General features: G+C 41.9%; 1 protein-coding gene across 1 annotated transcript in view; it reads right to left on the bottom strand.

Moving 5' to 3' along the window:
- The window catches only part of FSTL5 (follistatin like 5), a 2,936,723-nt gene that overhangs the window by 2,325,532 nt on the left and 590,683 nt on the right, over positions 1–20,508 (bottom strand). The window contains exon 3 of the mRNA XM_078677005.1: positions 4,662–4,695. Coding sequence (XP_078533131.1) covers positions 4,662–4,695 — 34 coding nt within the window. The remainder of the gene's footprint in view (positions 1–4,661; positions 4,696–20,508) is intronic.

Raw genomic sequence — 20,508 nt, forward strand, 5'->3', positions numbered from 1 at the left:
AAAGGGGGTTTAATTGGTCCCCGGGCACCCTTGCAACCTCAGGGGGGGGGACGTGAATGCTTGTATGTCCTTGCACCTTCCACCTGAAGCGACCCCCTAAACAATTGAATTAGCAAATGAACCATTGCTTCCCCCTAATACTCACGAGCACTGGTTATCGCTTAAGAACAAGGCCTTACACTTGTTGAACATTATATATGGGGTAGGGAATGCACTATTTAGTGAATTCAAAATGGTGCAAAGAATTCCCTGGGTTGGCAAATCCCCAAAGGCCCTTACAGGAGATTGCGTGGTCCTAAGCTTTAGGTCCCCGCGATTCGTTCAGGAAATTTTGGATAAAGCTGGGACTGATTATTTAGCAAATGATGATATCAACATACTTCCCCTGCGTTTCTTCTATCAACCGCGTGGCAACCTAGCTAAAGGTAGGGGAGTATCGAGGGGTGCATTCAGTGAACAAGGTACTTATAATTATGAGGTCCCCACATGTAACAGGTTTGAAGTATTCTCTACTTTGGAGGAAATTAATTGACTTGGACGTAAATCAAGTACCACTAGTCATGAAGTGTACTTATGTAAAGAACGGGTTATGGTTGCCCAAGTAACAGCAACAGGTTGGATAGAACCTCGAGGGATAATATGGTGGGTGAAGGAGGGGTTTGTGGTTCACCACAACTAAGTATTATGTTAGGCGAGGGCGTTCCAGGGAGTATTCAAGCGGACTATTTAGGGCCAACGGTGTGTAAAGTAAACAAGAGTTATTCTGGCCCTGATTTGTAATAAGTTTCCTGGAATGTAGCAGGGTTATTTTCTAAGATAACCTCAGTGGACTGGGCTACTTTTATTGAAGGTCATGATATAATGACCTTCCAGGAAACATGGGCCTTGGACCACGTCTACCGCCAGGGTTTTATACATTTTTCTAAACCAGCGCCAGGAGGACAGAGGGGAAGACCCATGAGGGGCCTACCAACATGGGTGAGGCAGTCTGACCACTATAAGGTGGAAGAACTGTATATTGACAGCTGGGACATTTTAATAATTAGAATTTTAATAATTAGAATGCTAGGGGTATGCCAGGTGGGAAACCCTCCCCCACGGTAGCTCTCCTAGACATGTTTTTGAATGATTATATGGGTGTAGGCAATATATTAATAGCTGGAGACTTCAACTGCTCTTTTGAGCCCCTTGATGATAATGATGTCAACCTTAGTTTTGAGGAGGATGCGCAGTGGAACATACCACATTTGGATCTTCCACCTATTAAAAAATGGACAGGGGCAGCTCTGCAGCTAAAAGTGTTTTGTTTGGAACAGGGGGTAAGGGCGGTAAAAGGGAGATCCCCCTCAGATAGGCAGGGCTCCAAAACTTTTAATAATGGGTTGCAAAGTAGTCGCATTGATTTTATATTCCTTAATAAGGAATATTGGCCCTCCCTAATTGATATGCAAGTTTGGGAGCGGGCAGAGAGCGACCACAACCCTTTAGTACTCTCTATGCAGCTCAAAGGCATTCCAATTATTGATAAGCAGGTGCCAGGAACTGCTCACGTAGAAGTTCATTTAACAAATGATACAAGGAGAGTCAAATGGACTTATTGAAAATGTAGAGCACTTACAACAGATGAGGAAGCTAGTGTTTAGTGCTTCAGCTATTCTTCAAAATTGTGCAACCCAAGAGGAGGTGAACTCAAAGGTTGTACGGGTCCACAGCGAACTGTTTAGTAAGCTAAAAGGCATTTTTATTACCATCGGTAAACAATCTAAGAGCCAATCTAGCCCTAAGGCTGCCACCTGGTATGGCAAATCATGTAGAGAAGCTAGCAGAATTTTAGCAAGGGCCATAAGATCTAAGAAAGACAAGGGAGGGGTACAAGTTGGCCCAACAGAAAGCAAAAAGGAAATGGGATGATCAACATTGGGTCGAGCTGCTTGTGGCTTGTACAGGGAAAAGCATGGTTACTTTTTGGTGTCTTGTGAAATGGGATAGGGGTGACTTGAGCCGGGTGCCAGAGAACCATGTATCTCCCGAGCACTGGGTATCCTATTGTAAGACCCAGTTTGCAATTACAAACCCCGCCCAGGAAATATTAGAATTGCCACTCCCAGAATCTACTCTGTATTTTACTAACAAAGAGGTGGTAACAGTACTAAAATAAGTCCCTAGAGGCAGTGCACCCGGGTTAGACTGTATCCTGGTGGATCTATTCCTTCATGACATAGATATCTGGGCACCTTATATTCAGCTCCTTGTGAATGCTATAGCTAGTGGAGCATCCATGCCCGATCAGGAGCAGAATCCTCATTGCCTGTATACAGAAAGTTTCAGCTAGAATGGTACTGAGCCGAATCCAGGTCTGGATGGACGTATTTGATAGTCTGTCACCACTTCAGGCGGGGTTCCGCTCATGTACCAGCACTATTGACCAGGTCTTTAGGTTTATACTAGTTTACTGGTGTGTGGTAATTTTAGGCGGGGGTACAATTTATGCAGCTTTTGTCGACCTTAAGTCGGCTTTTGATTTTGTCCCCCGCGCCAAAATGTGAAGAACCTTCCTGGGACTAGGTATGCCACTTGAAATGTTGGCTTTCTTGGTTACTCTTCATGATGCTAATTTTGCACAGGTACGCTGGGATACGCAAGGGAGTGTTACACAAGGGTTTCCTATAGCGAAGGGTGTTCGACAGGGGTGCGTTCTAGCACCAACCCTCTTTTCATTGTATATCAATAGGATAGTCCAGTACTTTCAGAATTTCCCCACTGATGCTCCTACCTTAGCAGGCCTGAAGATCCCCCTGCTTATGTTTGCAGACGACACCCTAATACTTTCCAAGACGCAGAAGGGTTTACAGTCTGCTTTGGGGAGAATTGAGGAGTTCTGTCAGGATCATGATCTCCTAGTGAATGTGGAGAAAACGAAATGTATGGTCCTACTTAAGCACAAGGTGATAAATGGTAGAGTAGAAATGAAGGAAGGCATTCTGGAACAGACTCAGAACTTTACTTACTTGGGGGTAACAATTGGCAGTAAGCTTAGCTGGAAGCCTCAGATCAACCTACTGTCTCTTTGGCATGCTCAGTTGTCAGGTGCTCTGTTGAAGTAGCAGAGACTTTCATACACCAGACCTGTCGCTCCAGTTCTAAAAATTTATACCACAAAAATTAGTGCCTTGGTCAATTATGGGGCTGAATTGTGGGGCTTCGACAATCTTGCCCCCTTAATAACAGCCCAAAATTAATTTTTGAGGGCATTGACTGGTCTTCCTCAGTCAACTCCCCTAATGCCCCTATTTTTAGATCTTGTCTGTTATTCAATCGAAGACACGGCACAATTTAGACCAGTAGCATACTGGAAGAGACTCTGGGTCACCCCGGAGCTGTCCCAGTATGCACAAGCCCTTTTGGAAGTCAGGGACGCTGATAGCATGCACAAACTTCTATGGCTGAGACGAGTTAAAACTACTCTGTCAGAGATAGGGATGAGTAGACTATGGGTAAATCCTGTCGAAAACTCCTTTCCTTCAAAGAGCGAATATAAGGCAGCATATTGGGCTATGATCAAAATGAAGAGCTTCTCGGCCTTAACAAGATCTTCATTATCCAGGGATTTTCTTGAACATAAGCACAAAGTAGAGTATGAGAAGTACTGGGATTTCATCACCTCCAACAAAGATAGGAAACTTCTACCACCAATTTAGGGTGGGATCTCTCCCTACTAATTTATTAGTCAGTAAATGGAACGCTCTTAACCACAGCAAATGTCAATACTGTCCAACTCTTTTATTTGCTTGCCCAGCTTATAAAAGCCCTAGGCATAGATGGTTAAAACCTATCTGCCTAATCCTGGGGACTAGGCTAAGTAGCGAAGCTTTCAGGATTCTTAAAACAGCTATGAATGAATCTATTGTGATTGCTGCCGCCACATTTTTAAGCTGGATGTGGGTTATACGTGCTAAGGAGAAGAGGCAACGCTAATCTCCTCCTTGTACTTTGCTGGGGAGAATAACAAAATGTATTGTGTTCCACTGACTACAATGAATCTAAATTGGCTGCCTTTTTATATGATTGTGTGTGTCATGCCAATTATGGTGGGAGCTTTCTTTTAAAGATTTTTTAGCGAATGTTACTATTTATTATTTAAAGTATGTTCCAACTGTGGCCCCTTTTTCTTTCTGTACACCACCTATTAATGCTCATTTGTGCCAAGCATCAGTGATTATGAAATTTATTAGTACGTGTTAATGTATATACTGATGTATTTCGATCTTTTTAATCTAGTTCAAAATGGTATTGTCTTTTATGATTTTTATATTCCAAATAAAGACTTAATGACTTGACTTGACAATAACAATTCATGTCTCCTAATAATAACTGCTCAGGGAAGAACCATTAGTCGAAGTCTTTGAGTGAAGTATTTGAAGAATTGACATAATATATACAAAAAACACTCTTTGATCTCTACAGGATTTGTTTTGCAATGGTACTTATAACAAACAATGTAGTATAATTACGAACAAGTAAATCCTAAAACAATAATTTTTCTGTTTAATCCATGAATCACATCAGTTGGTAACAGTGTGGAGTTCTACATTTCAGCATTCCTTTTGTTTGTTGTTGCTGCTTAAAAACATATAACTAAAACATGCAAGTGAATAACTTACCTTTAATTCTTGAACCGTCTTGACTTTTTTCTTGCTGAAAAATAAACATAGAAAATTAACACCATTTTATTGAAACTTACAGTTAAAATGTATCCAACACTTTGTGAAACATTTTGTTTAACAAAGAATCCCAGTTTGGGCACAAATTTCAAATATGTCATCTCCAGAATGCAGTTACTAGTCCATATCCTAATCTGCTCAGTAAGGGCCAGATGTATGAATATCTGGTTGCTAAACACTGGTTGCAAATTTCAATAAGTATGTCAAAGACCAGCAATGAATTTTAAGAACCAACCTATAAACTGATAGATCGGTTCACAAAAATCAAAGTTGTAGTGGGCTACAATCTGACTTATCTCATGTATATCAATGAGGTAGTTCACTTTGATTGGAGGCCATACCAGGAATTGAGGCCTTCTGGAGCCAACAACGGAAATGTCTGTGATTGTTTTTCAATAATGCCAACCTTTTTAAAATGCAGCCTATTTTCCCTAAAAGAAATGGGACTGTATTTTTCTTTTTTTTTCAAGTTTACTTTTTTTAAGAGTTGGCTGTGGTCCAGTGGACCACTTCCTACTCTTAAACAGCCTTTGTTTTTTCACTTTCACTAAGGAATGAATGAATGAATGAATGAATGAATAAGAATTTTGTTTGTGGTTACTCAAAACCATTAAATATAGGATCACACAACGATTAAAATTTTAAGTAAAAGTAATTACAAACAAAACAGAGATTAAAAACTTGATTCGTTAGTCTACTTCTGCCAATCACGAAGGTTTAAGAGTCATTGTTCCAGGCTAATGAGCTAACTGTGTGGGATCATCAATTTCTGGCGTGCCTGTTGGATAAATTTACTAAACACAGCCATGTCCTTCACTGTTTCCATTGTGAATAAATGGTAGACGGCTTCCTTTATAGATCCAATTCCGTGTCTAAGTAAAATTGGCTTTAAATAGCGGGTACGCTCAGAAGACAGCCCTGGGCAGCAAAATAGGATATGTGCAAAACTCTCTTGTTTATATTTGCATAGGCGACACTCCAACTGCCTTTTCGCATTAGGCCTTGCGGGATAAAGATCTTTAAGGGGGAGAGGATGTAATCTGAACGCTAGGATCACTAAGGAGAAGAGGTTGGTATAATATCAATGTTTTCAGGCCAGATTTCGGTCGAAAAACATTGATAAATTAGATATCAATCCAGTATTTGGAGGTCACACCTGCAACATGCCCATTCTAGATACTGAATCAGTATCCATTTGAAATACCATTTTAGGAGTGAAAAAATATTTTTGACTGCTACAAATGGATTAGTTGAAAATCAAAGTTGTAGTGGGTCACAATCTGATTTATCTCATGAATATCAATGAGGTTGTTTGCTTCGATTGGAGGCCATTACAGGAATTAAGGCCTTCTGGAGCCAACAGACAGACAGCCATGTCTGTGATTGTCATTCAATAATGTAAACCTTTTTAAAATTCTGCCTGTTTTCCTTAAAAGAAGTGGGACTGTTTTCTTCTTTTCTTTTTCAAGTTTACTTTTTTTAAGAGTTTGCTGTGGTCCAGTGGACTCTCCCTAGCACCTCTAAGCAGACTACCACATCTCTCCTGTCAGAATTAACTCCACTCCTCCTTGGTACTTTTTCAGCCCTTTTCAGGAAAATTATATCTGTATCCCCACTTAACCCCGCTCTGCCAAGGATCCCCGCTCTTGGAGCAGACATAATCTTCCCCACACTGCTTGTGATGGTCAACCTTTCCCTAGACCAGGGTCTGGTGCCTCAGTCATAGAAACATGCCATGGTTAAAGCCATCCTAAAAAAGACTAATCTCGATCCAACATGCCCAGGGAATATTTGTCCAATTTCCATGCTTCCAGGCATAAGTAAGTTGGTAGAAATACATTTCAACAGGCATCTTTCATATTTCATCCAGGCCAGCTCCCTCTGATACTTCTCGGTATTCTTTGCATGTGCAGACCGCTCCCAAGCCATGCCTCATACTGTGCTAGTTTTGGTGGAGGGGTTAAATGCCTTAGAACACTTGTCTGAATGTTTCTAATCAGATTAAAGGTACCATGTCGGGGAAACTGCAGGGTCCATTCTTTCTTAGTTAGCATTTTCCGTTATTAAGCCAAATGCATATGTGAAGCCCAACATTTATGGCCATGGAATGACCTGGTGTGCCTCGAGGAGGAGCTTCCTCACCATTGTAGCTATGAAGTCTCACAGCACCTTTTCACAAAATCTCCTAATAACCTGAAACTCTTTCATTTTTACAGTTATTTTTAAGCAATCAAGAGTAAGCAATTCTCAATTGTTTACAATGTAAAGTGGTTCTATACCAGTGCCCAATCTCAGTGCACCACCATCTATATGAACCCTTCACATTACCACACTTGATGAAGCAAGAACCAATTACAGAGCACCACTCACACAAACCAACCAATGCCAGTGCAGCACCTGATATTGTGGGTTGCAGCACCTCACATTGGCTCTCTCTCCTTTACAGTTCTTTTCACTTCAGCTGAACTTTTCCAAAAATGGCAAAGCAAACACAATTAACAAATAACTCTTGGGTGGACACCTAAAGAAGTCCAAAGTTGTCATTTATTCAAGTTGAGTATATAGGGAATAATACTTTCCAACATTATCACACACACAAATGAAATCTCAGCAGCAGGTATTCTCTCTGACTACTGCAGCTTCTCCTCTGCACAACAGTATCTACTAAGACCAGTCACTGTTAGTATACTCACAACATGAAGTTACAGTTCCATATTTTAATTGTGCTGCCAATGGCACCTCAGAGACCGGCGATACAAGCCTTAGCAGACAAGTTCAACAATAATATTCTTTAACTAGGTGGTATCTTCAACTAAGGCGATACTGATAGCAACTTCAGCTGCTCACCAGCAAGCACTTATGCGATTACATACCAAAGCTATATACATAAAGAAGCGCCTTAGCTTTCTGTTCAGCCTCACAGCCATGGCAGACTTCTAACAAACACTACACCACAAGAGGCAAAATATGAACACAAAACATGTTGAAAGCTTAACATACACAATTTGCAATGAGCAGTCCTACTTATACTCACTTCGTGGACACTGCAACCACCTTCAAAGCTGCTGAAATACAGCTGAAACGCATTCACAGAATGCATGTACACACACATCATTGTTACTTGCACACACTAATTGTACTGACTTAAGATATATGTGGGTGTGAATAGTTTATATTTTATGATTTGTGTACTGTATCTTTCTTTCATTTAAGCTTAATTGGACTGAGAATAGTAAATTATGTTTGTTTAGTGTCCAGCACCTTTCTTGGCCTGATGTAGATTGGAGTGGGATTAGTAAGTTATGTATGTTTAGTAAATAGCACCTTTCTTGAGTTAATGTAGATTGGAGTGGAAATAGTAAAGTATGTATGTTTAGTTTTAGTGTCCACCACCGTCCTTGCCTTAAGGTAGTTTGGAGTGTGAATAGTAAAGTATATATATTTAGTGGGTCATTAGGATGGCGGGCAGACTTTGTCCGCCCCATCCCGATGTAAAGAGGGGCCGCCGCCATAAGGGCGGGGGTCCCATGGGGAGCATTAGGATGCGCCTGCCACAGTGGTAGGCGCATTCCGCATGTTTAACATTGCGGCGGGCTTTGCTGAAAGCACGCCCACCGCAATGCTAAAATGCACGTCATGCATGTCAATGCACAACGTGAGAGGCACTGCGCAGTGCCTGCCACGTTGTACATTGCAATGCAGGGGGTTACCCTAGGCACCCCCCATGTGTACCTCCTACCCCAGAGTCCCTGGGGGCCCACAATGGGCCCCCGCAAGAGATTCCCGCATGCCTTTCCGAAGGCATGTGTCCGCCCCATCATAATATGGATGGCGGTGTCTAGCATACAGAAAAGTTAAAAATCCTGTTCTGAGGTGACCTTGAGTTCACCTATTTTCTATGGAGTGCTATCACTCCCTATCTATTCTGTCAATGTATTTGACAATATTAGTGATCTCACAGTGCACTACAAATCACGTCTAGAGTAAAGTAAAAAAAATGCATTTATTGAAAAAGAGCTCCCAATGGGTTACAATCTAAAACAAGTATATTTCTATTATCATATAAAGAAATATTGAATACTTAAAGACAGTCTCATAAAAACAGTCGACGCGGCGTTTCGGTGTACAGTTTATCTTTTCACCTTCATCAGGACGAGAACATGTTAAAATCTAGACAAAGAATAAAATGACATTTTAAATACCTAGTGCAGTCTGTGAATTCTATAGATCATCTATACGACATTATAATGTATGTGGACCATTCAGTCATCTCAACCCTCTTAACAGTTTAATAGTTGATATAGGTTTTTCTAACATGTATATAACATTTATTTTAACAAAATGTACATTTACTGGAATACATAATACATACTACAGGATTTTACAATAATTGGAATTTTTTATTATTTTATTATAAATAAAACATTATTATATCCTTGATGTGTAGCAAGTGCATTAAGTGCAGTTTTGAATACATAAAATAAAAATAAATTTATGAATTTTTGTCATGTAAGATATGTTGAAATATTATGTATTATATAATATTATTTTTGATAACATTATTTAATTAATATTTTTGACAATATATTTTGATATTGAATATACATACATACATTTTTAAGTTGTTTAGAGAAATGTAAAATACAGTTTTGCATGTAAATATATAAAGTATATATTTTTTTAATAGTTGTATATAGTTAATTTTTTACAATATGTTTGACATTATTTTTAATATATGTTAAATAATTATATATAGTATATATTATTTAATATATATTTTACAAACATTACAGTGCATTTTCCTGAAGCTATTCTCTTAGATGCAACACTTATTGATTTCCTAAAGTATCTCAGCAAAATAAAGTGCTGAGTGCATAAACGATAATAGGCCTTATTGCACACAAAATAAAGTGCAAAATTGCACTAAGGTCAGCTTTAAACTATCACAGATGGGGGCGTGGCTTAGCGCCCGGCGAGGTCGGAAGCGCAGATGTGAGCGCTCCCGGTCGCTTGGGGTTTTCGCCACTTTCAACACCATACCGGACCCTGCAAGGCGACTTCTCCGTGACCGGAACTTGAAGCGGACGGAGAGCTGCCGTCTGGGAACCCTCTTGAGCGCCGGAATGCCCGTTTTTGGTGTTTTTTCGGCGGACGCGGCTGAGTAAAAGTCGCGCCCGCCATTTTGTTTTTTTCCTTCCTCTCAGCGCGGACTGCGGCGCCCACGCTTCAGAACAATGCGACTCTGCCACGGAGCCCTGCACAAGGACATATCTTCTAAATGAGGTATTCCCTGCTCCTGCACTTCCTCACCACAAACGTTTGCCATATGCTGCCTATCTACGAACTTTCTTGTGTTTAACTCGCTTCTGTGCTGCATGGGCGGCCATTTTGAGTGAATGGACTTCTATCTCCTCAAATACTCTGCAGGTGCATTCAGACTACGTTCATTTTATGCCTATATGCGCTGCTTTGTCTCCTGCCTGTACTTCTAATGGTATTTACTATTTGAGGCAACTTTGAGCAAGGTTTTTCTTCGCTTTTCTTCAATTGCTCCCCCTGCACTCATGCTGTTTTCTCCTTGACGGACTTCCTTTGCTCCAAGGAGTGCCCTCTTTTTGTATCTCATTACCAGGGTGGCTTTCAGCTCTCGGCATCATTCTCTTCACCCTTCAATTAAAGAATTGGTCGCTGCTTCACCTATTCTCTTCACCTCAGGGCATACCTGCAACCTACGCAGTTGTTCATTTTGAAGCTTGTAAACGTATTCTTCATTGCCTCTGGTTTTGCACTGGATAATATTGCTCTTCATCCTTATGGAAAAAAAGGCACTCTCTCGTACCCCCAAGCCTCCACGACGTGGCTTCATTAAAAACTCCAAAGTCTTCTCAGCGTTGGCGCACCTCGAGGCCTCCCAGGAGTTTCTCACTCAAGTGTCGCAGTCCAACACGGAGCGGCCCATCCAACCTCCAGGGAAGGCCACGTCAAAACGCCTCAAACAGGATCCTCCATCGCCAACGGGGTCAACATCGGCTGTTTCCATGGAGCTGTTATTGGAAGAAATTCGAGCCCTCAGACCCTTCATGGAGGAAACTAATTCTAAATTGCAGGTTTTAACTGACAACTGGTCTCAGATGGATGCCAGAGTAACCACAGTAGAACATTCCTTAACCGCTTTACAAGAGTCATCCTCCACAGTAACACACATGCAATCTCAAGTTTCGTCTCTTCAAAAGCAGGTTGAGGAGTTGGAGAATCGCAATAGGCGCAACAATCTCCGCCTTTATGGCCTGGCGGAAAATTCTGAGGGGAATGACCCCATCGCCTTCTTCAAATCGTTTCTACCCAAACTTCTCCATTTACCTGAGGACACCACGCTTAACATCCAGCGTGCACACCGGTTGTGTCGCCTTCCTTCTACTTCCTCTCCTTCTTCACGACCAAGGGGTGTCATCATGTACTTCTTAGAATATACTGACCTCCTCAAAGTTATTTCAGCAGCTCGTGCCTCACCTCGCTTACAATGGTCTGGTTCCAATCTTTTCTTTGCGCAGGATTACGCAAAAGCTACAGCCACTCGCCGCAAGGCCTTTTTGGACATGCGACCAGAACTTCGTGCCATTGGAGCCAGATACGGTCTTTTCCATCCCTGCCTCTTCAGAGTAACCTACAACAATAAAACTACGACATATGAAGATCCTATTCGCCTACGGAGCTTTTTGAATGCAACTCAAGCCTCCGGCATGGACTTCTCCAGCTCCTCGTCAGCCTTTCCGCCATGATTCCGGCGTGATGAAGCATTGAAGTTTCATTCATTCTGCATGCTTGTCGTGCCTTGTTGAATGTATTCTTGTTTGTCGCTGCCATGTTTTTCAGCAGCTTTTGTTGTTCTAATGTTCTCTTGCTCTTCCTCTTACATTGCTTTCCTTTATCCTTGTTCGTTAGTTAATACAGCTCATCGCCGTATAGTTACGTACCTTTTTGTCACTCTTTATTGTTGTATTCTCCCCTTCTCTCCTTTGTCTCATTCATTATTGTTTTTTCTCCTTTTTCCTTGCAGGTTTTATGATATATGTGGCGTCATTCCCCCGACCTGTTGGTTCGTTTGCACTGGACGCTTGCCTCCTCTGCCTGGTGCTCCCCCCTCATTCATCTTCTCGCGTACCCCTCCCCTGGTGTTCAACCCTCCCATCTTTACCCTCCGTAAGTATGTTTTCCCTATTTTTCCTGTTCCTCGCCTTCCTCCTTGTATCTTTTTCACTTCTCTGTTCTCCGATTTTTTATGTTTCACAGGTGTCTACCTCTCTTGGTTTTCGAATACTCTTCTATTACTGCCCTCCGCCTCTCGTTCTAACTACTTCTTGGACTACTTTATCCTTGTCACCACACCACTCGCTTCTACATTCCTTTCCTTCACTCTTTTTATCTTTTACTCATCCTTTCATTCTTTATTATACTGTGTTGATTCTCACCACCTCCCTTACTCTTCTTGGCTTTTTATGCTTTTCCTACTCATCTGGGTCCCTTCCGACTTTTCTTACCTTCTTCTGCTTCTCTTCTTTTTCTTCCCTCTTTCTTGATATGAAATGTCTCTTCAAATAGTCACTTGGAATGTTAAGGGCGTTAACTCGCCTATCAAAAGACAACGAATTTTGTCTCATCTTTCGCGTTTAAATGTGGACATTGCTTTTTTGCAAGAAACTCATTTGTCAGCTGAAGAATCTGTTAAGTTGAAAAGAAGTTGGGTGGGTGATGTTTATTTTTCTCCTGGGGATGGCAAACGCAATGGAGTTGCTATTTTATGTCATAAAGCTCTCTCTCCTTCTATGATTGCTCAAGAATCGGATACTGAAGGCCGATGGACTTACGTTAAACTCTCTATTAAGAATGTTCCAATTTCTCTTCTAAATGTTTATGCCCCTACCACTGGCGATCCCACTTTTTGGCACTCATTTTCCCAGCATGTCACCAGATTCATTGATGATAATTTCATTCTAGCAGGAGACTGCAATCAGCCCTTAGATCCCTTTCTAGACAGAAACTCCAAAGCACATTTCACTCCTAATAAACCTCACAAACTCTTCTTCCAAACCATTTCCCAACATAAACTCACTGATGCTTGGCGTCTCTGTAATCCAAGTCTCCAAGAATTTACCTTCTACTCCCCATGTCATCATTCCCAATCTCGAATCGATTATATTTTTGTCACCCACAACATTGCCCAGACTCTCTCTCACGCAGAAATAGGTCCAATCTTACTTTCTGACCATGCCCCTACATTAGTTCAATTGGACCTTTTGCCCAAATCAACAGGCCCACGACGCTGGCGTTTCAACAATTCTCTTCTCCTGGACCCCAAATTTACTACCGCTTTCACCTCCTTCTCCCATGAATTCTTTGCCCTAAATGATAACTCTCCTGTTCCCAAGCATACTATTTGGGATGCTTTTAAAGCGGCAGCGAGGGACTTTATCATTGGCTTTGTAGCTAAAAAACGTAGAGCTGCTCGAGAAGCTACTAGAACCATCCTTCTAGATATTAAGAAATTGGAGCATTCTTATTTCACCTCCCGCTCACAGCAAACCCTAACCGCCCTTATCAACGCTAAGATGAACTTTAACAAAAAATCTACAGATGATGCATCATTGTATTTATTGAAGTCTAGTGCCAAGTTTTATGGGGGCAAAAACAAAGCTGGCAAAATCCTGGCTAATTATCTGAAGGTGAAACACAACAAACTAAACATTGAATCTATCTACGATACTGACCTGACCCTTAAACACACAGACGCAGACATTCTCACTACATTCTCCACTTTTTATGAGACCTTATATTCTTCTGAAACTCACCCATCTTCCCACTCACTGGACGCATTCTTTTCCACTATACAAAAACCATCCCATTTTCCACTTGACCTTTCTCACTTAGAACGCGATATATCCCAACAAGAGTTACTTAAAGCACTCCAAACACTCCAAAAAGACAAAGCTCCTGGGCCTGACGGCTTCACAGTTGAATTCTTTCTCCACTTTTCAAAGCTCCTTATACCCCGGCTCCACTCTCTTATCGGCACTTTCCTCTCCTTGGGTTCTTCCTCGGGCTCCTTCTCTGACGCCCATATTTGCCTCATACCCAAGGAGGGGAAGGATCCTCAATATTGCAAGAACTACAGGCCGATTTCCCTGGTCAATATCGATTACAAAATCTTTGCAAAATCTCTTGCAATACGACTCGACCTTCTCCTCCCAGACTTATTGGGTGAAGAACAGTCCGGCTTTGTCAAAGGCCGATTTATCACTGACAACACCAGACTTCTATTTGACATTCTCTCCAAATCCCGTCTTTTACCTCATCCTCTTGCGGCCATTGCTTTGGACGCTGAAAAAGCGTTCGATAGGGTCGAGTGGACTTACTTATTTCATACCCTCCAATGGTTCGGTTTTGGTCCTCTTTTCACCTCCTTAATTTCACTACTTTACTCTAACCCACGTGCAGCGGTTTGCGCCAATGGTCAACTTTCTTCATTTTTTGATTTAAAAAGAGGCGTTCGTCAAGGATGTCCCCTGTCCCCCTTTCTTTTTAACTTGGCTTTGGAACCCTTCCTCTCCAAGCTTCGTCAAAGCCCCTCCATTGAGGGTTACCAATTATCAGATTCCCATATCAAATTAGCGGCCTATGCGGACGACATTCTGTTGTTTGTCTCCAACCCCTCTCTCTCCATTCCTGCTTTTCTTACCGAAGTCCATGCTTATTCCCAAATCTCTGGTTATAAACTTAACAATGACAAATGCGAGATCCTCCCTTTAACCAAATTTACCTTTAAACCAGATTTTGCCGCCTCCAACTTCACATGGAAACCTTCCCACATCAAGTACCTCGGAATGCATGTTGCCCCCACCATCCCAGATACCGTTTCCCTGTGCATGTCCAAATGTATTCAAAAGTTGACAGATCTCACGTCCAAATGGCACCCTCTTTACCTCTCCTGGTGGGGCCGACTGGACACTATCAAAATGATGTTATCTCCCATTATCTTATACACGCTCTCTAATATTCCGGTCCCCATCCCATCCAAATTTTTTAAACAAATTAACTCCATTCTAGTCTCCTTTCTTTGGAACAAAAAGAAACCGCGAATGTCCTTGGCACGCTTAATTCGCCCTAAATCAGAGGGTGGGGTTAATTTCCCTGACTTCCCAGCCTATCACAAGGCGTTCCAATTGAGACAAGCCTCTTTTTGGCTCCAAGATCCTGATACCCCATGTCCATTATGGACCAAGCTCGAACGCCTGCTTCTGTCTCCCTTCTCTTTTTCCGAATACCTTTCCTTCTCTCGCAAACCCGCATCTGTTTCTACTCCGATTCATAAGTTTACCACAAAAATACTCCTCTCTTCCTCTCCTCCACCCCCCACCACCGTTGCTGATTTCCTATCCTCCCCCATATGGCATAACACTTCCCTACTCATCCGAGACAGACCCTTCTTCTGGAAATCTTGGCATACTCGAGGTCTGCAATGGATTTCCCAACTTTTCTCTAACTCCTCTTTCTTATCTTTTCATGAACTTCGCATCCTTTATGACTTGCCTGCCTCCTCTGCGCGTCAATATCAGTCCCTTAAAGACACGGTTTTACTGAAGTATGATCTCCTCACTCAACCCAACTCTTCTTCTCCCCCTTCCACTCTCACCTCTTCACTCCACTTCTTCTTACGCAATGCACCAAGAGCTACCGCTATTTATCAATACCTTCATGCCAGCAAGACTCCAAGACCTAAATCCAAAGTCGAGGAGTCCTGGGAGCATGATTTGTCTGTCTCTTGGTCAGTTTCCTTCTGGGACAAAATCTGGACCAAACTCCGCAAGTCTTCAAGAGCTGCAACACTCACTCAGACTTTATTTTTTATTTACAACAGACTCCTCTTCACACCTTCTGACCTGCACAAACGCTTTCCTAATACTCCTCACGCATGCTGGTCTTGCTCATCTCCACAAGCTGATTTACTCCACATGTTATTTTTATGTACTTGCGTTCGTAGTTTTTGGGTGCAGGTTTGGGCTCAAATTAATGTGATATTCCACACTTCTATCCCGTTTTCCCACACACATATTTTCATGGGTAGCCTTTCCCCTTGCTGGGATGATGTTGACTTGAAACCCCAGATTGTTGACCTTTTACTTGCTGCTGCTTTCCAACAATTAACAGTTAACTGGAAAGATTTTTCCAAGATTTCTTTCAAAGCATGGTGGTTTAATGTGTGTCATAACCACAGACTCGATACCACTCATGTTTTCCCGGCATGTTTGGCTGTCAAGCGCATGGACTTATGGACTCCAGTTACGCTTTATTTGGACTCTTGCAGTAAGCGTTTGTTTCATCCTCTACCTCCACAACAAGAAGTTCCTAAGCCCCCTTAATTGCCCGATGCATTCCATTTCTCCTTCAATGTATTATTTGCTCAAATTTTCTCACCGTTTTTATGACTGCCATATTTTATGTCCATGTATTTTTCCTGTATCTCTTCTTCATTTATCAATTTGCACCCAGATTTCTTTTTTATTGCTTAAAAAGTCCTTAAATTTGTATCCCAATGTATTCTGTCTTGACACCTGATTTTCTCATTTTATTACTATCAAATAAAATTCTTTTGAACTTAAAAAACTATCACAGATCACATCAGATATCATCTCTTTCTACTTTCCCAGGCACCATCCCTTCAGATACGAGACATCATGTCCGCTTAAAGTGCAAATGCAAAATAATGTGCATAGGACATAAACAGCTGTAAATATGAATCTTAACAAATTGGCATCTCCTGTCATATAAATGCCCTACGAATTTTGCAAACATTTCACAACATAATCAACTTATCAAAACTCAAAACGGTACTCACCTCTTTTTGTCCCCTATAATCACCCTGTGCCACATCCCAACCTTTACACCCTTATTCCCCTGATCACCCCCATGCACCCTGTGGAATGATGGCCCACACCTCCTCCTAACCCCTCAGTACCCTAGGTGCAAAGACCTTGCAACCATAGTTGTGCACTCATAATTACCGAAGAGACACTAGGTCCGCGGACCCCTGGTCCCCAGTCCCGGGTTTAGCCCAAGAGAGCTTGCTTAGAATAAATTACCATTTGACATCTTGGACCTCAATCAATTCTTAACATACAACGTATGCCAATGTTAAAATGGACTGGATAGCTACTGCAACAACCCCTGTGCTTTCCCGACATTGTCCAATAGATAGAATGCAAGGACTTTAAGTTTGGATTGCTGTACGATGATTGCTTGTGCCCCCTTTGCTTTGAAAGTATCAATCAACCAAACAGATTCCCTTTGCCTCTTTGTCGCTAGTGCAGTCCTAATGAAAAAATCTTACATTGTGTAACTTCTTTTGTTGTAAAGGTCTTTTTTCAATGGCTCTGGTCAATATGTTCTCTCTCACTATAAAATCAGCGAAGTTGACTAAAATTGTGTGAGGATATTTTGCGTTAATGGGGCTTTAAAAAGGTACCCTTTGAGCCCTTGTAATCGTTAGGTCTCCTGTTAGTGCTGAAATGTCTTTTTTCAGTAGGGATTCTCACCAGTCTTTTACTTGAGGTCCTTCAATTGATTCTGGAATCCCAGCTAAGGGTGCAAATACGATGTCCATCGGAAAGGCTCAAAACGGGATTCAGATTCTCTGAATCCGATTCAGAACCTATGTTTCCGACTGATTCAGATACATATCCGACCAACCGATTCCAGTGCAAGGAAACCGTTTGGGCTCTCGGATTTGGTTTCGATCAGCATTTGGACAGCCCGAGTCATTCAGAGCCGAATCGTATAGCTCTATGCACATGGTTTCCGACCGAACGATTATGACGTCTGATTCTGACAGACATTCCGAATTGGTCTGTCCGACACAAAACTGCTGTCAGAATCTGAATTTGGGGGCACTTTATCCTCCAAACTGTAAACCGGCTCCTCAGCCTCAGACTTCTGCTCTGGCAGTTTGCCCATTGTCTCCGCCACGTTTGACAGTCTTGTTTGAAGAGATCCAATTTCTTGAGATTGGTTTGTGCGCAGCTCCTTTATCACAGAGAAAATGAGCTCAAACATACATTTGACAGTGTATCTGAGTTCCAGATCCTGTTGTACATCCTGAAGGGATGTCGCATCTCCCATTGGGGCCATCGTTGAGAGTCCATCCTCTGCGAGTTCAGTCTCTGCATGCATAGCGGGTGCTGGGCAGAGGACAAAGCTGGCTGAAATAACGTCAAGACTTGCAACTGATTACCTGCCCTTGTAGTTACTGGAGCTATATAAGATTTGGAAAAAAGAGGATTTTTTTTACAGCACATAGGGGTGACAAAAAGGCTCTGCAGTAGACTATTTTTGATGGTCCTCCAACATGCTATTACTTTTCCAGTCCTTTCCAGGGTGGAGTTAGGCTTATGAATCTCCTGAGCATCTACGCTGCTATCTGTCTCTACCCCTTTTCCCGCTTTCCATTTGGGCGTCAGAGGCCTCTATGCTTCCAGCCTCTAACAACTGTTGCACTTTTAAATCCATCCAATGCTGTGCATTCCGCAGTGTACGTATATTAGTGAGTGGTCTCTTTAATGTACCCTTCTGCCACAACCTCTGGATGGGGGTGGACTGATTTGAGAGGGCTGAGTTAACACTTGTTGGCTTGCGCTTAAATGTGTGCATGCTTTAAATATAATTGATTGCTTTCTTTCTTTTTTTCCACATTTCTTTTTTTTTATACTGTTCTTTATTCTGTGGAAGCAACTGACATGTTCTTGAGAGGTTATTTAATTTTATAAAAAGCCCAGCAAACGATTAAGTGTTATCTCTTCCGATGAGCTTAACATGTTGTAGAGTGATGCATATGCCAGCATATTAAAAAGGAACAAAAGGCGAACACGGACCGATGGTAGTGGTGAGACCTAGCCCGGCACTGCTCCCTGTATACGCGCTTTCTCACCTGCACCTCCTAAAACCCCATCTAGCCGCCCTAGTCCTCTCGCCACTAGATCTGTAGTTGTGTGCCACTGTGGGCTTACCCTGCCTCTCCCAACTGCTCAAGACACAGCAGCTCCGCAAGTCCACTGGTCACCGCACACGTTGACAAAAAACGCTGCCCACTACTTCTCCTTGAGCAAGGACACCATCCAGAGCTCCGCGTCTTCAATCCACAAGCCTGTAACTTTTGGGATGTGATCGGGGTGAGTGCACTAATGGTAATGCATGTGGGAAGTGTCCACCATCATTCTCTTGTGGTGAATGTGGTGTTTCCCCACCCCAAAAAACCATGTTCCAGGCCATGATTATGTCACACCTGTACTATAGGAATGTCATTTATCTGGGCATTTCATAGATGGTAACAAGGCGGCTTCAAATAATTGTAAAGGGGGTGGCATGCCTTCTCTTACATATTCCCAAAAAGCAATCTATTTCATTCCATTTGACTGATTACATTGGTTATTGATTGAAAGACGGATTCAATTTGAGGCCTTTTGCTTTGTAGCCCGTGTTATCGCCAATACAGGCTCTCTTTCTCTTACACATCTGATTAAACCCTGTACTCCTTCCAGGACTTTTAGGCCATCTAACCTAGGGCTAGATTTCGTACCTGGAATCAAAAAAGCCAGACTAGGAGGAAGTTCCTTAAAGTGTTCGGTGACTAAACTCTGAAACACCATACTGCTACATGTGTGCCAAAGAGCACTAGCAAAGTTATTTTTAGGAAGGAACTGAAGACTTGATTGTTTCAACCTAGTACTGATTTGGCTCTTCCTGTCCATGTGGTGGCAGGTTCTTTAGCAATGGGGAGCCCTGGTTGGGGCAGATATACACATTGTATATCCTGAACATAAAGATAAGGGAGCAGTTAAAGGAGCATGAAATTGGGGTTGTCTCCCTATTTATAAACTGGCATACTTGCCCTTTCCTATTCCTACAGCACATGGGCAGTCAGAACAAGTTTCATGGTATATTATGATTTGGACTAAAAGTACACTCTTCGCCAAAATGTATGCTGAAAACGGTGGAACTAAAGGTAATTTTCCATGTTTCCTACATTTTTCTATCCAGCTCTTTTATAATATACTAGCTTACCCGTCGCGCGTTGCTGCGATCTCGGAAGAATGGAAATTCAAGGAAACTCGTTATGATAACATTCAATTTACATTGTGTCATTTTTATTGAAACTTATTCAGTTTAATATGGAAAACATTTCAAAGTGTCGTTTTAATTCTATTTATTTATTCGAGTGCTTGTGGATACACAATTCTTTGTTTTTCCGTCTGGTGCGTACATCAGTATTCAAAAGATTATGAGGGCCCTGAGGGGCCGATATTTAAAATATTTTTATGCCAGAAACCTTTGCAGGAGTGTACTCAACAACTTCCCAAAGTTTCCTGCCGATCGGATAAATGCTGTTTTAATTCTTTTTATTCGAGTGCTTGTGGATACACGATTTTTTGTTTTTCCGTCTTGTGCGTAAATCAGTATTCGAAAGAATATGAGGGCCCTGGGGGGCCGATATTTAAAAAAATGTTATGCCAGAAACCTTCACGGGAGTGTACTCAACAACTTCCCAAAGTTTCATGGCGATCGGATGAATGCTGTTTTAATTCTATTTATTTATTCGAGTGCTTGTGGATACACGATTTTTTGTTTTTCTATCTTGTGCGTACATCAGTATTCCAACGATTATGAGGGTCCTCTGGGGCCGATATTTAAAAAACATTTATGCCAGAAACCTTTGCGGGTGTGTACTCAACAACTTCCCAAA

This window comes from Lissotriton helveticus, chromosome 2_1 (assembly GCF_964261635.1).
Source record: "Lissotriton helveticus chromosome 2_1, aLisHel1.1, whole genome shotgun sequence".
Taxonomy (NCBI): Eukaryota; Metazoa; Chordata; class Amphibia; order Caudata; family Salamandridae; genus Lissotriton; species Lissotriton helveticus.